The 20,758-nt window shown below is 39.2% G+C and overlaps 1 protein-coding gene across 2 annotated transcripts in view; it reads left to right on the top strand.

Moving 5' to 3' along the window:
• Positions 1–706: 706 nt before the first annotated feature.
• Positions 707–20,758, top strand: part of plce1 (phospholipase C, epsilon 1) — an 80,590-nt gene continuing 60,538 nt past the window's right edge. For both annotated transcript variants that reach the window (XM_061027789.1, XM_061027790.1), the window contains exons 1-5: positions 707–847; positions 11,967–12,307; positions 12,830–13,489; positions 13,896–14,303; positions 14,515–14,724. In XM_061027789.1, coding sequence (XP_060883772.1) covers positions 12,875–13,489; positions 13,896–14,303; positions 14,515–14,724 — 1,233 coding nt within the window. In that variant the 5' untranslated portion in view covers positions 707–847; positions 11,967–12,307; positions 12,830–12,874. The remainder of the gene's footprint in view (positions 848–11,966; positions 12,308–12,829; positions 13,490–13,895; positions 14,304–14,514; positions 14,725–20,758) is intronic.

Genomic DNA, 20,758 nt, shown 5'->3' with positions numbered 1-20,758 from the left:
ATCTTTAGTCATGGTGATCTGTGAATTTATATGAATCCCAAGTGAACTCTGAAGTGAACTCCGTTGTGAATTGCTATAAAACATTAAGCAAGACAGAGAAAAAAACAACTATAATGTAGCCTATACGACTCGCTGCATATAGTGGAGCGACTATGGTGCGAAATTGTAGCCAGACATTCCAATGTGGTGACACACACACACACACACACACACACACACACACACACACACACACACACACACACACACACACACACACACACACACACACACACACACACACACACACACAGAGAGAGAGAGAGAGCTGCACTTATTGTCCTCCTGTCCACAGCTCAGTTAGCTACTGGGAGAAGAGATGCTGCATTCAGGTACTGTTGAATTTGTTGCTGTGAGGCGGGAAAAGATAATGGATGGATGAAAACCAGATTAAATACGTGACATTCAATGTGTACATTGCATATCAACCGCATTACCTCCAAATTCCCATTGGAAAAAAAAATTCCCAAATTGGCGCTGCAGTTAAACCCATGTAGTCTGCAAAAAAAAAAAACTTCTGTGTTTGACAACTGAATTGACAAAAAGAGACAGATCCTTGAGAACTTTTGAGTCTTGATTTTGGGAATGGGGAGTATGGGAAGTACATTATTCCGAGGAGCTCTTGAACGCACCAGAGAAGAGAGAGCGGTTTCCCACCGCAGCACGAGCTGCTGCTGCATCAACTGTCTCTCTGTGTCCGCGAGCGCTGTGGAGCGAGACAGTTTCCGAAAACTTACCAAAACATGTGTTTAACTAGTCATTGTGCGGAGTTCTGACGGATGCTACCCTCGTTTCACAACACGAGTGGGTAAGTTTGTTTAATTTTCATCCCTAAACTGTCACGTCAGCACACCTTTACGTGGGCTGTGTTGCACTAGTCTCCTGGTCGGGACTGCGGTTTGTTTGTGAAGTTACCCACACTGTCAGCTGTTTTCTGTCCACAAACCCCAAAAGACTGAGTTGTGTTATCGCATCCACTTGCTGTTTATTGTTCCGTATTAGAAAGGACAAGTAGGGCAAAAAGTTTGTGAGCTTGACTGCACTTACTGCTGCCACCATAAACCGAAAACCATCCCTGAAACTTGGAACAGAAAACGGGATTCCTACGAGTTTTGGGGGGTATCTTGGTTTTAAAAGGGTTTGAAACTATTGCCAGCCTGCGTTTCCTGTGCTTGCTTTGAGCTTGGTATTATTGCACCTAAGTCTGAAATCACGTGTAATTGTTTTGACTTCTTTCATATTGAAATTGACCCCCTACATTAACAAAACTGACTGGGATATATTGTTGGCCCATTTAGTTGTTTAGTCATTCACTTTCATATCGCTTGTTAGTTTTTGAGCGTGACAGGTCATGTTATTGTTTACATAAGCAGAGTCCCTAAGGCACCCCCTGTGAGACCGTGTTACCTTTGACCCCCTTGTTTGTGACGTTCCAATGAATCCCTTATTATTGCTATAAATTGACTGATTAATCAGTTCAATTTCCAAATGTGTATAAAAAGAAAACACACGTCACATGAAGCTGATCAGGATCAGTAACTTGACACATGAAGACTTGAAGTAAAATACACAGGACATGACATAGGCCTACTATTTGATGGGTCCTGGTAAACAGGGAGATGTTTGCAGTGCAAAGTGAGAAGCTGGAGGGCTTACTTGCCTATTGATCATTTTTATATCTATTTTTTTTTAAACAAAGTGAGTCCACCCGTTAGAGAGAAGGCGTGGCGATGTTTTGAGATAACTGACAAGGATGGGAGACTGGTTTAACTTGTTTTCAGATGTACTGTTTATTTTTTTTTAATTCCTTTGGCTCCCTGATTTGTTCAGCTGTGGAACAAATTTAGACTTTGTCTCGATACCTAACAGTTTCTGCTGTTTCAGTGTGTTTATACGCAGCCACAGTCGACCTTTAGTCCAAACGTGTAATATGGAATTTATTGATTCTGCTGCTGCTTCCTATTGCCCCCTAGTGACATTTTGTTGTGAAGTTGGGGTGAGCTGGTGCGATCATTGTGCATGTAATGAACATGCTTTATATTCTTCTCTGCTTGCCAGCGTGTTGTTTTCCATTTGTTCATTGATACTGTGGATATGTCCACGTGATATTGATATAAAGGCAAAAAAACTGTGGCTTTCTAACGCCATCTCGGATTCTGCTCTCTAAAGAATCCTCTCCTCCTCAGGGAAAACTTTGCTCTGTGAGAGACATGTGTGAATAAGCTGCTCAGGAAGAATTCAGGGCTGTCATGAAATCTTCTAGCAATTCTCAGGAGTGAACGTGTGAAAACAGCTTAAGTGATTACTTACACAGCGTAGGCAAGCACATTAGGAGGAAAACGGTGGCGTGCCAAACCTTGTTAAATATTGTATTGACCATATGACATGCAGTTCGTAGAAACCGCCTCATTTGTGCGTATTTGCCAAAGCTTCCAGTTTCTTTCTTTTCTTCCTTTTGCTGTTCTGCACGTTTCTGGATTTTTCGGACTCTTCTCCATCCTTCTCCATCCAGCCATTTTACAAGGCAACCTCAAGGTTATGATCTCGTGGTTATTTATTGGGCAGAATGCATTTCCCACATGTGTCTGGGTTGCAATCCGACAGGTCTAATGTTTGCATGCAGAGTGTGAATGCATGGTGGTGTTTACAAAATGATGTTCCAATCATTGTGCCTCAGGCAGTCGTTTGCCAAACATGTAACCTTTTCTTAATTTTGCAATAAAAAAAAAAAAAAGATTTACCCTGCAGCACTTTTCACAATAATGAAATAATAATATCCATATGCATTTCATGGAAAAAACAGAAAGAAGCAATTACTGTAGGTTCTCATAAACCAGAACCCGTGAAGCCGAGTATTCTGGCTTTATAGAAAAAAAACATATTTTCCTTTAGCTCAAACTTGTCTCTGATCTAAACTTAGATAAGCTGCTGAACAGGTCAAACACTTGGTACAGGAAGATAGGATAGGAAAATGTGTTTGTCCTGTGATTGCCATACGATCAAAATCGATAGTATGTCCTCGTTCAACATGCTTAAAAAAACTGATTACACAAACAAGAGTGCCCTCTTCAGTTTGTTTGATCTACAGGTGTTGTTAGTTATATGAAAAACCTTAAAGCGATGGCAAAGAGCTGGCACTCATATCTGTCTGCCATCAAAGTTCGACACTGTCCCCTGCTTGACTCATCTTTCTCTCTCTTTTGTTAATCAGCGCTTGCACGCATACAGACGCACACCATGCTCCCCATTCACACACTAATCCACCATGAAAATACAGTCACCCATTCTTGAGTCAGCCTCTCTCCCTCTGTAATGCTCGCACAAACATTTATACACACTCTCACACATAGAGCCTCTCTCTCCCTCTTTCTGTCTGTGCTGTTTCCACTGGAGTCTCTCTCTGCCCTGCCCTCTAATCAAAGCCATATGTTCTCCAGGTCCCTTGCATGAAAAGTCTGTTTGTCGGACTGTTTCACCGTAACCAGCCTCTCACTTTATTACTGGCAGGAGGAGACTGTTGAAAGTGAAAGCTGACCAGTGAAGGATTGCAGGCTGTTGTTTCATCCTTTGAAAATCTCCCTCCTTTTCTTCTTCTTGATCTTTTTGTTTTTGGTGCACTTGTTATCATCTCCATTGTTATAACTTTATGGGGAAAGTAGTTGATTTGCAATAACTTAAATCACTTGTATTGCCCTGTGACCTGTGTAGATGCTTCAGTATTTGGTGTCTGACAAAGTATTCATGAATCAGAGATTATATGTCCTTAGCCTGGGTCCCTCCTTACAGATATTAATATATTTTTTTGAATATCTTTTCAGTCTAAATTGTATAAAAAAAACCCATGTGAACCAGGTGGCCACATTGTCGCTACTCAGGCTTAATAACCTAACAAACTCTGCCAGTGTGGCCTCATTATGTGACCATGACTAATATCAACATAACCAGCACTCTTGTTATGTGGGGACCCGCCACAAACTGCCTTGTGTTGTGACTCATTATGGATCCCAACCCTAGAATGTAATACATCTCTCTTTTAATGAAGACTAATACAAGCTTTAAATTCTCTTAATAAGGCGGAATGCCTCCCTTTGTATCTGGTTAAAGATTGACCTTATATTCCATCCTGATTTCGCCACTGAACTGTGCAGACGGGCAGATGAAAGCAGTTTTCTTTCATTACTTCTTCTTCACCACTTGACCCATGATTCCCTGCCAAAACTAGACCCTCTCATTAGTGGTGAATAGCAGCTCTTTGAATTCACTCAAACTTGAGTTGGCCTGGATTGAAGGTACGTTTTGACAGTTCCTCTCGAAAACGATAATTATTAATAGAAATAGAGTCATTAATTTATTGATAATTAATAGTTTACTTTTACCTTTTTAAATCTGTTTTAGATGTCTGATTCTCGTGTGTAATCAAAAAGAAAAATGTACAGTTAAATTCATAATTCATTTGAAAATAAGAGGTTTATTTTGATTGACTTGAATATAAATCAAGATTTAATGGGGCAGTGACTCATTAAATGCTGTAGCGGCTTGAATTGGGTGGGGATGAAACAGTTAACGTTCAACATATTGATCTGGGCTTACTCCAGTTTTCTCTGAGCTAGATTAAAATGCTGCTACTCCACTCCATTTAGACACAAATGCACAAATCCAAATAAAGACGTAACTAGAATGGGCTTGAATCAAAAATATTAACCTTTTAAGTCCTTCAAAATATTTTTTATCTCACTTCCCAGCTGCACCGATCCATCCATTTCATCCAGGTCTTTGCACTGCATTGGCAACATTTGTCAGTTTCTGTTCAACTGTGACCAGTTTAAGGAATGTGGTTCTATTGTAGTCATATGATGCTTCTTTTCTTCTTTGCCCCCCTGTGTTAAAGAGAGGGGGCTCCTTTGCATGAGGAGTGCATTTGTATGCTGCAGATTTAAAGGAAACTGAAGGATTTACTGTACTGGTGGCAATATACTATAATTTGCTTGACTCACTAGAGAGTTTCTTGTGTAAAGGAAGTCTCTCTTGTGACTAATCTGATTGAAACCGGTGTTGTCATTTTTCTTTGCAGTTGGATGACAGGTGGAGCAACACTCTCTCATGACATAGCATGTTGGTTTTCCCCTACACAGCAGAGACGGGGATTCCTCCTCTCTGACCTCCTTATTCTGCTGCTGGAATACTAAAGAGCCAGTGCTGAACATCGTGTGAAGTATTTAGCTGAATATTTTGGCGGCTCAGGGGGATAAGTGGCAACTTAGTTTGAATCCAGCGCTGGTTATACACTTTTTTTTTTTCTGTCCACTGACTGTAAAGTGTCAAAGTAAGCTTTACAATAATTATACATATGCAGGATAGAAGTCCTTGTCAGTACGGTTCTGCTTTCTGCCTCATTGATTGTTCTTTACTTGGGCCCCATGTGAGGTTGGTCCTAATCACATACCAGGCTGTGAGTCATCGTTGGGATGAGTTGTGAAATAATCCCTCATGAATGAACATTAGAAAAAGGCTATTATGTGAGCGTGGAGGCTCCCTGTTGAGGGGATAAGTGATCATTTAGGACAAGGGCTGAAAAACTGGTCTGTTCCTGTGACACAAACTCATTAACACAAATTGACCATCATTTTAATGAGAAAAAAGGTTAGTATGGATGGATTCATTAGTGTTGAAATCCAGTGTTTGAAGTAGTTGAATGTGTCAGCATATAAAATAAACAGTGGTGGTTTTAGACCTTTAATACTTCACCATGTTGTTTTTTCTCCAAATACTTGGCTAAGGTGTGAACAATTTTTATACTTGGACATTCATTGAAATAAAGTGATATGGACGGTACTTTAGATTCCTCTTTTTTGCCCCAAGTTCCATTTAACTTTATTGTCTAGTATGGTTATCACCAAACATTTGTAGCAAGGGATTGTGGCAATGCAGAGGACTGTCCTCCTTTAACCAAGGTTGTTAAAGGTGTTAATTATGCTTTTAAACGTGACAGTAAATCATATCTTTACTTCATGAATGTTAGATTCTAAGAACCTAAACTCACTAATACTTCACTGATGTGGACCTGGCTCTAAAGGTTTCTGTGTTATTACTTGGTTCGACTGAGGAGTTCTGCTCAAAAATCAAATATTTTTATATTTATGTGTACTGCAGTTAAGAAATAACCTCTGAAGACAAATGAGGGAAAAACTGACACACACACACACACACACACACACACACACACACACTCAAAGCAAAATATATACAGTCCTGTTGTTAGGCATCTGATTCTGATTATAGTTTCTTCAGGATCATCAGAAGTGCTGCTGAGATCATCCCCTTTAGCTTTCATCAACATGTGTTATACTTTACTGCAGCACCAGAGATGTTGGATCTGGTTGGAAAGAGTACCCAGCAGCAGCTTTAAATCAGAGTGGGCTGAGGACTGTCTGTGCTTATTTCATCTGAATTTTCAAGGGTGCAGTTCGAAAAAGTTTTCTTTTGGTTTATAAGCCCCGTTCAAAATGTTAATTACTTTAAAAAATGCTTGGTTTAAGTATATTGATTGATATAACATTTTGCTCATTCAGTTACCCTGGGTTGGTCTTAAATAATAGATAATGCATGAACAATATTTAACTTGAATTACAATTGTAAGGGATGCTGTGCAATAATTTTGTTTACTACAGATTAGCCTATTCTCTCTTTCTTTTGTCTTTATGCTGAGCCAATTTAGCTTTATAATTATGTTATTGTGTCAAAACATTGCAAAATGAGAGTGGTATCAACCTTATATTCTAACCTGCTGCAACAAAACATGTTTTTTCACTAAAATATCAGCGTATTGCTTAAATACTGAGCAGTAAACAGGATCGTGGAGGATGAGCTTTATTCAAAATAATTTGCGTGGCTGACCGGACTGACAGGCGGGTGTGGTGTAGCTGTTTGTCAGGAGACTTAAGACCTGCATCAGTTTCAGCTCTTTGTCTGTTGTGAGGTCGACTGAAAGTTAGGTTGAGACAGCATTTCCAACATGGCGACAGCCATCGACGGGCTTCAAAAGCCCCCTTCAATAACCAATGGGGGACGTCACTCAGGCTTCGTCCATGTTACTTACAGTCTATAGATCTGATAAAGAGTAGGGTTATGCAGCAGAACAAATCTGGTGTTCTGATACATACAAAGAAAGCTGTCATGATTCAACAAACCATTATTTGGATATTGTAAGCAATGCGCTGAGCGCTTTAAGACTCCTGTTTCCTAGGCGTGCGTTTTTTGTGTTTTATACTAGTTTTGGTTATGCTATCAACATGTGCTTCCTGTCTAAGTTTATGATCTCATATTGCTTTATAAAGCTCTTGGTTACACTAAAGCTTTGTTTCAACTATTAATTAAAATGGACAGGGTGTTTGATAATCCAAAAACCTAAAAAAATAAATAAAAATAAAACAACCAAACAAGATTTCAGTGTGATGTTATTGTCTTACATCTCTCTGAATTTCTGTTATACAATCACGGAAATATTAACTCACTGCAAATATTTTTTCTCTGTTTTTCACTGCCAGTCATGTGTTTACTGTTGTAACTGTCAGTCAGATGAGGTGAAGATCATCCCCTTTCTGATGGCAGACTGACTGTGGAGGGCTCATGACAGTCTCTCCCTCTCTCTCTCCCTCTCTCCCGCCACTAGTTCTTTGCCGTCTGCTTGGTGTGTCAGGGCCTTAAATCACACACACAGGCAGACACCCAAACACACACTTGATTTCACTTTACCCCTCTAACTCTGTCATCAAGAGGCAAATGAAAGAGAACCTCTTCAAACTTTTTCCTATTTTCATAAAATGATTGTGAATATTTGATTTTTCTGATATTTTCTAGAAAAAGAAGCCTGGTACAGTGTGAGCCATGTTTTGGACAATATTGTATATAATACAACAAGTGAAGTAGAAGCAATTAGAGGTTTTCTTGGTCAGTGCACTTGTCACACTGTGTGACCTGGTTTCCCAGTCTCTGGGTGTGTAAGTGCATGTGTGTGTATTTGTTAGTGTCTGTCTGCGTTTTTTGCCCAAGGCTGAGATTTAGCCTGAACAAGCCGTTTGCTTTCCCCTGCCAGGGTCACAGTTCAGCTGATAACAAGACTTACTTTGAACTGTGTTTGGCTTTTGATCATGGTTGTTTTTTGGTTCACCAGCTGCAAACATGAATTTTTCCTTTTTGATATTAAGCAGTTTTCCTTTTGAAATGATTGTGAAGAAGGTATATAATGTTGTTGTGGCTTCTAATCAGCTTTTAGCATTGCCTACAAGAACTTAATACAAACATGCGGATAAACATTTACTGATCTTGTGTACCATGGCCCTTCTATGTTAAACTTCAACTTCACATTTTACGTTTTTAAATTAGCTTGACGGTTAGCACAACTGTGTGTCATGCCTGCAGGCACATTGCTTCAGGAGTTAGAGCTACAGTAGGGAACTCCTTGGCTTGGGCAACAAAAATGTTAAGCTAGGTCTGCCCTCATGACCCATAATTGGTCGGTTTCATTCCCTTACATATGTTATGTGTCAGTTTTTGACCTTAAGTAACACCAGACTTAAGTTAATATCTGTGAAGTCACAGTGACAGATGATGAATAGACTTTTGTTGTTTTAATAGAATTGTAAGTTTTAAATAGTGTGTGTGCATGTTTTTATTGCACTACACTTTGATTTGCAATTGCTCTCACGAATGAAAATAGCTGTTATGACTTGCCGGTGTGCTTTCTTGATAATGTTACATACCAAACTTGATTCATGATTTCAGGCCAACAAGAATAAAGGCATGTACAAACAGGTTCACAGAAAGGGGGTGTATTTTTTTACTTTCAGTTCAGAAATAATCCAAAACACTAAAGCAAAACATTCCCCTTAATGATTCAATTCAAAGAGTTTACATGGATATGTTCAGTCAGTGTGAAACATTGAGCATGTTCTCTTCTGAAGTCTGGTTGGACCGGTTCGATAGCTGTGACACGTGCAGGTGAGAGACATGCAGTCATAAACAGAGCACTCAAAAAATGTATTCAGACATGATTAATGGTAACTTGCTGATAAAATCATGGTTTTCTGAAAACCACCTTTATTTAAGTAGGTCAGTTTCTGAAACTTTTTTCAACAAACATTTACTATAGAGGTAAAAGTGTCCTTTAATTTATGTGAGATGTTGTAAAAAAAAAAAAAAATGTTTGCTGCACAGAGCGGTCCTCTGTCAGTTAGCACTGGGCTCCAGGGTCGGGACAAGCTGCTCCCATGTGTTACACTTTCAGTCGGAGAATATTGAGCACTGGACAATCTGAAATCCATTGTTTACTTTGGATCTTACAGTTGATTATTATTTTTTTTAACAAAAATACACCATGTGTGGTTCATTGTCTTTCTGTTATTTGTAGTTTTCTTTGGCTCAATTTTTTTCTCGGGAAATACAGCAAGATAAACTTTGTTCACAGACATCATTAAGAGTAAAAAGATGTTTTTTTAAAAAGGTTTTCTTATGTAAGAAAGGCTACTGAGTTATTAAAGGTAAATATTAAGCCTATCCCATAACCACCAAACCAGTTCTCCTTGACTTCCTAAGTCTGTTTGATGAATGGCCATAAATTAAGTTACCACTGCTTGAATGACCAATGTACTACAACAGGATCATTTAAGATTTCAAATGCAAAGTTGATTTCTTTCGATAAATAGCTAGTTATTCCATCAGGTAGATTTACAAATGTTACCTTTTTATTACATATTTTATAATAATGTTTTGTGTAACCTTCTCTGGTGTCTGCCAAGATTTGTTTTTAATTCGTTTTTGGTATAGTCTGTATTTTGACAGGAGGCCTCATGTTTAATTCACTCAAAACTGTCTCAGCAACACTTGCAAGGCAAATAAAATGTGTGTAGGGATTTATGGAGGTGTGTTTTGTATTTAAAACTTTCCTCTAGTTTGGTGCTGGTGGATACAGTTGGTTCATAGTTCCATTGTAGATGTGAGCTGCAAATTCTAGCACTAAAACAAAATGTGAAAAAAATGGGTCGTAGCCAGTCTCTTCTGCAAAGCCGCACTTCAGCCCTGATTATTCACTTGTCTACAGTTTTTGGAAATTGATTCTACAATCCTACAATTCATTTATCAGTCACTTTTTTCCAATGTGAGGTAGGGCTGGGAAATTAATCAAGTTTCAATTTCAATTGTGGTTCTGGCTTCCCACAATCATGAAAACAAGATAATAGAGATGAAACGATTACTGGGTGGCATGCTGTATTGCACAGGTTTTGTTCATTATCATTGTTATGTGTGGTAAATGTTTCAAAGTGTTTGTTCTGATTTTTGACATAATTGAGCAGCCCCGATTGTGAGGTACATCTGAGAGTAATTACAACACAAGCAAGGATCTAGAAGGGAGATAATGACATCAGTAATTGCCAGAGTAGTGCAAACAACTTAGGTAAATGTGGATATCCATTTTTGGAAGAAACCATTCCTGTCACATCACTTGTTATGAATATTTTCTAGCATTACTCTGAGGATTGTTTCTAATGAAATTTCTTGTGTTATGTGTCACCCAACATTTCTTGTTTGATATGTAAACCTCGACACCCTATAGAGATAGCCAAAGATGGACGGGTGATTACTCTGTAAACAACTTTAGATTTCTGTGCTGATCCCATAAGCAGGAGGAATTGCATGAAAGTTAATAGTTTATGTGCTGAATAGAGCACTTGTCTGTTTCATCTCTTTATCTGAATCCAGCATAGAGCCTTCAAAAATAGTCTGCAGACCTCAGACACCTTGATACAATAAGATGAGTCATTACCACCCAATTGGTATTACCCCATCTTTCTTTCTTCCTCCCTCTCACACACACTCTAAGTGTGTAGCTGGTCCTCCCTATCTGGGATGATCTCACATTCCTGCTGTAGCCCACACATTTTGGCAGCAAATTAAGGACTGTGGTCACTCTAATTATAAGGGTTTCAGGCAGTATAGTTCTTCTGATTTATTCATCACTGTTCAGGCCACCACTATAACACCAGAACCACACAATTAGCATGCCTGCATGTTGCGGTTGAGTGTTTATGTTATGGATGTTTTGGTGCCTGACTAGTCTCTGATTTAGACAGCAACCAGTGTTGAATAAAATCATTTTGACAGCATTTCAACTTTTTAGCTGAATGTCCTTTCATGAAAGAAAGATTCTAGGACTGCTAGACAAAATCAAAAGTACAATAGGTTTTTTTCCATAATTGCAAACAAATGTCATGATTGATGATGAATTTTGAGAAAGTGGAAATGGAAAATGTTTGTATTCATTTGTATCATCAGCATGTTTTAACTTAAACTGCACAGGATTTGGGATTTTGGTAGTGTTGATTCTGTTGGGCTTTAGTTAAACTGAATTTACACTCTTCAATTCATCCAAACAATTCCATCTTACAAGGCACCTACTAAAGACTAAATTATAAATTATGATTATGAGTTGAAAATCCCAAAAAAATTCACATTATAAACAAATCCATGGAAAAACAACGGTTCCTATTTTGAGGGCTTTAGAGTGTTTTTAGTTCTGATGTTTCTAGAATAAGTTTCTCTCCTTTACCCTTGTTTTCTCTTCCTGCTAAAATTTAGCAATTGTTGTTACAGTTGTGTTGGTCACAATAGCTTACAGTCTGTACGGTGATGTAGTTGAATAGTTTCAGATAAGAAAGCAGATGTGATGAAAGAGGGGGGCACAGAAGGACATGAGAGAAATATTTGAGTCGTTTTAAGTTTTATTAATTGTACTTCTCATGTGTCTTTCAGCCCTTTTTTTTTAGTCCTAAAACTTTGTTCTTGTCTCGCCATATCTTTGAATATTCTTAAAGGCATGGACTTAGATTTCTCTGAATTCTAAATTAAGTATTACTTTTTCTTGTCTCTTTTAGGACCTGCAGGAGATAACTATGCAACCAATGCCCGTCAGGACCAATCAGAGCTGTTGGACACCGGCACACACACAACATTGTAAACTTTGACTGTGGACCCTATTATCAAGGAAATTCCTCAGTCCTCCCGGGTCACCTCTGTGGGTTTTTCTATCTGGTGGTTTGTACAGCTGCACAAGCTTCTGTTTCCACAACACACTTACAAAGCACACATAGCACACTGTGCTTTGGAGCTGAAGTCATTATTTGCTCAGGCCATTGACCATGATGGGAAATTGAAAGTGAAGAAGTTTGGGTCTGTTGTGTAGCATGACCTGAAGAGAATCTCTCTCATTGTCCAAGTAAGTATTTCTAAATGACCTAAATCACAAACATTGTTTTAATGATGGTGTATTATTGATGGTTAAAGTGCACTCGTATTATGAAAGCCTCTTCATCAGTCCACCACAGAGTAAAGCTGCTTTAAGCTCACCTAGTTGGAAGATAGTAAACTTCTTTAAATATCTGGGAGACACTTGAGAATACTCTACTTCCAGGACAAACTATACTGAGTATCATTCACAGTCACCTAACCCAGCTGTCTTATAAACATTACAGTGCTGTCAAATTACAAAATATATTGGTTTTGAAGTCTGCAAATCTCATTTCCTCTGCAAATTTAATTTTCCTCTTTCTGCTCTTTGGAGCCACTAATTGAGATGGACATTGCTATTTAAACGTTAGGAGTCAAGTGTTTCAGGGAAACATATTTGTCTGTCTTGGATCAGAATTAGATAAAGAAATAAAGGTCTTGAGACATTTTTTAAACAGCTTCCTGAAGGCTCTTAGGTTAATGTATGTTTAACATATTTTGATTTCCAAAGCTGCAGGAAAACCAAGGATAGAGCAGGACGCTCCAAGGAGATGTGATGGCTGCTGAAGAGAATCAGACACAGGTCAGTGCTGCTGTTCTGGCTCAGCGTGCTTCACCTCCATCCACCGGTAGCAAACCAGGCAGAGAGGCTGGAAATGTAAAGGACAGCCTGAACGGACGGAGATACTCTGACCAATCATGGAATTTCAAACCACGGAGTAGCCCATCCCTCCTGGTATATAGGAAGTTGTCATGTGACAGTGGGAAAGGTACACTTTTGAACGAAGAATACAAGATTTTGGACTATGGATCAAAACTGTTGAGTAAAGAAGAGAAACTTTGTCCAGAGCAGCTGACTGGCAAGAGAACTGAAGGAATAACTTCCAATTTTCCTCCATTACCTGGAAAAGGTTTGGAGGGATCTTTGTGCCAGCTGGACACTTCTGCAGAGGGTGTGGATGCCTGCAGAAACAGAACTGGCAGCACCCACTGCTCCTGCAACATGTCGAGCCTGAAGAGGAGTCCACATATCTACTGTTATGACAGCCACAGATCCAGTCCGAGCCCCGGCTCCAGCCCTCTTACCAGTCCTCATCTCAGCCCGTCTCGGCCAAGGCAACGACACATCCGCCGCAGCAGCATGCCCGTGTCTATGCTGGCTTTCCACAAGGTAATAAAGGACAACAGGAGTTTGCTGTTGCTAGTTATCTGCAAAAAAACATACATCAAGCTGCTTAAAGGCTGTGTTATGTGTTCTCGTGCTCTTGAATATCTTTTTTTTTTACCATTGAGAAAATCAAACATCACAAAGTTTACACTATAAATTAAATTCTTTACACTTTCAGATGCAACATTGAAGCTACTTCAGCTGTTAAAGAGCTCAAATAAACCTATTAAGTTTAAGCCAGAAGTTTACTAGTCCTCTCAGCTGTTAGATATTGATTTAAATATCCTGTTTGTTTTAGGCCATCAGTAATATGCCTTTGTGGACAATGACTCTTTCCCCAGACTAACATGTAATTAATTATCAGGGGGGAGCCCAGAGTACTTTAATTTGCTCTGCTTTCTCCTTCTAGACATCAACCTGCCATTCTTCTCAGTGCAGTACATGCAGTGAGCCAAGCTCTTTGGCATCATCTCCCTGTGGTTCCCCTCTGTCCACCCACCGCCAGCATCACCAAAACGGACAAATCGAACGGCGTCATCCAAACGATGGCTACTCGAGTTTGGAGAGGCTCAATCGAAGGCCTCGAGTTAATAAATGCTCCCTGGAGAAACTTTTCCTCCTACGGGCATCTCTAGAAACAATGACATCCACCAGTAACAAAGAGAGGTTGTCCCCAGAGGTGATGAGGACCTGCAGCGGGGGAAGCAGCACTGATGAAGAGGATGGAGACAATGTCTGTGGTGACCCAGAGTTTGATAGAAATCGTATAGAGCGTTCCACCGTCCTGGTGAGGCGCTTCTTCAAGAATAATCAAAAGGTATTTACATGCAATATTCCTTTTCTCTTCTTTGTTTCATTTAGTTTTTATTGAAATTTGAATTAAACAAAGACAAAATAAACAACAGAAAAAAGACAGGGCTACAAAAAATTTGGAAATAATGAAAAAAAAATCTATAAAAGATTAAGTAAAGCAGAATAAATAAAATCATAAATTTATGTTCTTGACAGAACTTTGCTTTTTTCTTAAGGTGACCAAGTCAGTGTGTACCGGAACCCGAGCGATTGTCAGGACCCTGCCGTCGGGATGCATCTCAGAGGAGGTCTGGGAGTTGATTTTCCATCGCAGGATTTGGAGTCCTAAGAAGACAGACTTATCGCCAATCTTACTGTGCAGCGTGAGAGAAGACGTACGATTCTGCAGAGGGATACTACGTTTTGTTGGAGATAAACTAAAGCAGGTAAGAAAACAAAAGCACAGACTTCCTGTTTACAGATTTCATACGTTTTAAAAAGAGCTCTCAAATGTGGTGTGAAAGTTAGATTAAGGACAGCAGTACCATGGAGCATGCATCACAACAGCATTTCTTAAAAGTCTGCAGTCTTAATCTGCACAGTTAAACATGTTTTCAATCATCATCCCAAGCAGAGGTTACCAAGGCTGCACGTTTTACAGGTTTAGGAAATTCCTTGCAGTGGGAACGTTTCAATCTTTATGGTGTTCATGGTCTTACATCACTGATGCATAGCCTCAAGCTATAGTGTGCTTATTCTTCAAGTGCTTTAAAATAATGTGCTGTTCCCATTCATGATAAAGCATTGGGTTTAGTAGTTTCACTTTTTTTAATCTCACTTTTTTTAGCTGCAAGAAAAAGTACATTTCTTAACTAGCTGCAGTGGCACAAGAGTATTTATGAATTGATTTATTCTTGGCTAGCACTTTCTGTTGTTTTGGTTGAAATGTGATGCATATTTTGCATGAAAGATGAATAATTTGATCAAGGAATATGTTAATAGACCAACACAAAGTGCAAAAAAAAAAAAACACACACACACTGGCTCTTTGTTCATTGAAGGCCCCTGCTGTGGAAAAATGATTTATTCTCTGTGAGTTCTGCTCCCAGTGTTACTGACAGACTGAATTTGTGTGTGTGTGTGTGTGTGTGTGTGTGTGTGTGTGTGTGTGTGTGTGTGTGTGTGTGTGTGTGTGTGTGTGTGTGTAAATGGACCGAACAGAGTTGGCATCAGCATTAAAGTTACAGCCATGAAAATTGGACAGAGAATTAATGAGCAGACTGAGTGAGAAAGTGACAGACAGAGGGAAAAAGACAGAGTGAGATAGAGACAAACACAGTACTTCTCTGTGTCGTTATCAAGTTTCCAAGCAAGAGAAAGAGAGAGAGTGAGTGTTTTTACAAACCTCTCTCAGGAGCTGCACAACTTAAGGAGCCTCGGCCGCCACTGTTTAACCTTTTACCCGGGGGCATTTAGTCGAACAAAGTCGGGCTCTTCAATCTGGGAGGTGAGAGTCTGAAGGTTTAGAGCCAGCAGCATCCCACCAGGATGCTCTGAAGTTGTTTTTGGTTATCTTATCCTGCCACTTCCTGTAGAACTCAAAACACATGGAGACAGAAAACAAGAAATTCTTGCGGACATATACAACCACCTTTGCAGATCAACACTACGGTCAGTTTAGGCCCGCTTAAGTCTCTTAAAGATGAGAAGTTTCTATTTGCACACATCACTGTGGACTTTTTATGCCTTGTGATTCTATGACAGGATTCTGGCCGGTTTATAGCGTTACTGTAAATATGTCCGCATAATTTGCATGGATTTGTATTTGGGTATTTTATTTTTTTACGGGTTCTTGCATAACCACAACAGAGCCATGTCCTGTCCAAAGGTTCTGACCAATGGAGATGGAGCTTTTACACTTACAGCATAGAAACACACACATTGGTACTCATGTGCATGCTGCTGCTGCTGCTGCTGCAGTGTGGTTTCTGACTTTGCCAAAGTGTTTTTATGACTCCTTTGTGGTCGTAGAAATACGGGCAGAGTTAAGTCCAAGCAGAGCAGCTTTAATAATGAGCCCATTGAAAAGTGTGGGGGTTGCCAGCACTTTCCTTTTCAAAACACCATCTGAGCTGCTCCTGTGAGGGGTCACCAGAGAAACTCAGAGAAACACTGCAGCAGTGAATAAGTTGAGCTGAAGAAGTTGTCATCAGGGTCATAAAAGCTGTGAAATAGTGGGAACATGTCCTGCTACAAACCATTGGACGCATGCGTGAAAAACCTGAAGTCCTAAACATATTCCCTTGTAATCTACATAAATGTTTTGTTAGAATTCATACAGCAAATAGAAACTTAACAGTGTAACAAAACAAAACAAATGATTGCATCATTGACACACAGTTTAAGGGTTTAGAAATTGTTCATGTTTGTGTTTCACTTGTAATGAATTCATGCACACATTCTGTAGGAAGTTCTGAGATTCCACACATGGAATTGAAACAAACACACACATGATACGTAATGGTACACAGACCCCCTACATGCGGCATGTTCGCCTGACTCTGCAGTAATCTTGCTGAGGAGTTTTCTGGAAGTATCCTGTGGCCCTTCGTGTTTATTGCTACAACTAATGAAGCGAGCCAAAGAACACAGGACTATGTGAAGGAGGGACTGGAGCAGGGCAGGAGTGGGAGGGAGAGGGAAGGGTAACGTACTAGGAGAGAGAGCAAATTACATTTTAACAGTGGAAAAAGAAGTAAATCTACCATGGAAGAAAAGCGGGGAAACAAAAAAAAAAACACAAAGATGTCATGAACACAAGTTTGAAACTTGTTTAGAAGGTCAGAATGGAAAATCATAATGAAGGAAAATATATAAAAGGGAAAGGAAAATACATCCACTTTACATTCTCACCAAAGTTTGGCAGTGTCCAAACTGTCCAAATCTCGGAACATCCCAAGTTTCAGGATAAAATAAGAGAATGGATTTTCTTTTTGAAAGTGAAGCACTAGGTCTCTGTTTTTCCCTTTTCCTATCTTCTGGAATACTACATTTTCCTTCCTTTTCAATCTAAGGCTCTGTAATGAAGTCATTTAGTTATCCAGGCAGATACTTAATCAGTAATTTGTACTTCAGCCCTTTTCTTCAATTTAATATTAATTTCAGCTCTACAAAAAGCTGAACTTAGCAGGAAATACATTTTAAATCAACCCACCTATGGCAGTTTTTTAAAAATTGTTCTACCAATGACTGTGGGGGAAGTTTAACACACAAAACAAGGAAGTGTTTCATTACTTTGTGCAAGTTTAAAAGTGACAGGTTCACTTCAACTGATACACACACACACACACCTGGCATTTGGATCAAACAGTCTATGGAGCCTGAAGCTTTTTATTGTTTGACTTTGTGGAGGCTACCAATTAAAGCCCTGCTGAGTCCTTTCATTTAAACCAAATTGGTGTCAGGCTGAGTGGTAAGTAACCATGCACTCCATTACACACACACACACACACACACACACACACACACACACACACACACACACACACACACACACACACACACACACACACACACACACACACCCACAGGCAGGCCGGCAGTGGCCCATACATACACAGACTAACTGGGAGGGGGATTGATGGATGGACAAATATATCGTTTTCCCACTACCAGAGATCCAAAGTAGTCTTCACACAAAGCCAGAATTCTGCCCTTAAAAGTACAGTTATATCATACTGGGGAAGTTATTTACTTACAGATATGCTATTACAGTTTAGTATCTTTAATTATTTCATCACAGACAGATTTCACACTGTCTATTGTGAATACACTGCCTATTAAAGATAGTAGCTTGCAGTAAACCTCCACACTACGTCATGCAGTGGATATGCGCTGAGCCCAGGAGGAGGGGCCCAGTTTGAATGCTCTCACTCTACGTTTAAGTAATAATACTTTGAACTAGATGTGTAAACCAGGAGTTCAATTACCACACACTATCGTATCAATGTTTTACAATGATATTTGCTAATTACTGATATCTCAATTTTGCCATACTGCAAAAGAGATTCTTTCTGATAAATTGACCAGTGGTCAATATGAGAAAAAAATCCTTACTTTTCAGTACTATCAATTAAATGTATAATTACTCACTAAAACAACTTTAATATAATTGAACAAACTCATAGGGCTTAATTCTGTGTGCATTGTCTTTGGTGTAAAGTAAAGCAAATGTAAATGAATGAGTTTCAATATGTTCAAGTTCATGATCCATACGATCCATTGATCCTTTTTCCACTTTGAAAAACTTAGGATGTAAGTAATGAGAAAAAACCCTTTCTTTATACTCCTTCTGAAACTACTTAAATCAGATAAGGTGACGTTTCCCCACCTTCAGTTTTCAATATAATTACTTCCTCAATATTTCTACTACTACGCTACTGTGGCTCACCAGGCAAAGTCAGTTCCGACGTAGTGTGTACTGTAGTCAAGCACTTTTGCGTGACTCTGACCCTGCTGACCAAGTTTTTATGGTCAGCAAACATCGGCCGGGCTGTCTAAGACAGTAATATGAAAATGCAGCCACTGGGACACATAAGAGCTGTTGTTATTTCCCAAAACAGCTGTTGTCAATGCCTGTAAAAAGGGTCAATATATTTTTAAGACCAGTCTTTTTATGAGTTCAGACAATAACTTTTGCAAACACATCCAAATCCTCGCTACCAATTAGTGCCTGTGTAGAATGGAGCATTCAAAGATAAAAGGTCCAGTAAATATCCGGCACCATGTTGTCATTAAATTCAAGACTTTCCAGGTAATTGCGCTCAGATGGTTTCATTTACTTGTGAGGATCATCAGACAGAGGGCATTAACAGTGTTCTTAAAGTGTTTAAGAGAGAAAGAAACAATGACACAAACTGCACACATGCAGAAAAATCCACCACTTGCCATGCGTGCAATGTAAAGCACTATGATGAAACAGTTTGGAAGAAAATGGTAAGAGAAAACAGATGATGTTAAAGTATGCTGTGAAATGTGGCTGTGCTTGGAATGAACATATTTGCCAAGTGAACTGGAGTCAGGAACATTGTTGCCTACATTGGCAGCTGTCCTTCATTGTTAGGAGACCTTCTATTAATCAGCAAAGTATGCAAATGAACATTGTGATTCATTTTTAATAAATCCAGGTGTCAACTTTAGAAAGCAACTTTAAATTGCATCACTGTAGTAGTACAGAATGTGCCAGAGTATTTATAGTATTTGCTCATCAGGATGTTTTTTTGGGTGACTACATTTACAACAAATATAAGATTATCATATCAAACATATTTGATCCAAAATGGTAACACCATCCAACCCATTCAGTTTTAAAGATTGAAGCCCAACAGTACAGGTTATGTTTGAATCTTTATGTCTGTAAATGGACTCTATGATTCTCCTGATGTTAGTATTGGTAGTTGGTACAAGGGGAGGTTGTAAACAAAGATAAACGTTTTTAACACTTATTTTATTCCAACATGGTGAATCATCTTCCTTTTCTAAATCCTAAAATTCTCAATTTTCAATTGCCTATGAAAAAAAAAAAGACTAATCCATTCAAACCCCATTCATAAACACACATCCATAAAACCACACACATTTCCCCTCCATGTATGTTACACCCATTTAACCTTGTGTCTATCACTCCTATGTTCTCTCGCTGTGTGTTGTGCCACTACAAAGGAATGTGCCGAGCAGCCACTCCACTAACCCAGCTGGGTGTTGCGGCTTAGCAAGAGATTAGTCAGCGTGTGTGTCTGTTTGTGTGTATGTGCTAAACACACTCTTGTTTATTCAGATGTGCACTTATACAAAACAGGGGTAGGACAGTAAATAATATATAGCATACCTGTGTAAGGAGTTCTGTTTTCTCTGTGTATTATGTTTTTCTGTGCATTAGTTTTGTTGTGCCCATACCTGTCAACAACTGTGTCTGATCAGACTTGAAGCTGTTTATTGGCTCTTATAGTGCGCTCACACTTGCACAAAACTCCAGGGTGAGCTGTATGTGTGAATGCAAACAGCCACATTTTTCCCCCTGTCTTTATCCAGAGTTTCTCCTGCAAGCCCCCTTGTATTTTTTCTGTAGAAAGTCTGAGTAAGCTGATGTGAGAACGCAGCAAGATATAATCAGGAGAATTCAACTTGAGCCGGTGGGAGGGGGTGATGACATTTTTTTCCCTGCAATCTGTGCCAACCATAGACTGTATGCAAGCGACCGGTACGATCTCCAGGGACAGGCCTGAAATCCTTGAGAAATGTCCAGGAGTGTTTATGTGAAAATAGCTTTACTGACATTCTTTCCTCCTTTCTAGATCCTTGCTTGTGTTCTTCTTAAGATGTACATATCCTTGGACAAAAGTGTGCTAAATGAAATTGTAGAATTCTTAATGACAATATCTTGAACAATGTTGTTGTATAAAAAATGTGTTTACTCTGTTC

Source organism: Labrus mixtus, chromosome 21 (genome assembly GCF_963584025.1).
Source record: "Labrus mixtus chromosome 21, fLabMix1.1, whole genome shotgun sequence".
NCBI classification, from domain to species: Eukaryota; Metazoa; Chordata; class Actinopteri; order Labriformes; family Labridae; genus Labrus; species Labrus mixtus.
Note: the sequence above shows the minus strand (reverse complement) of the source record. Positions and strands in the feature narration are given on the sequence as shown.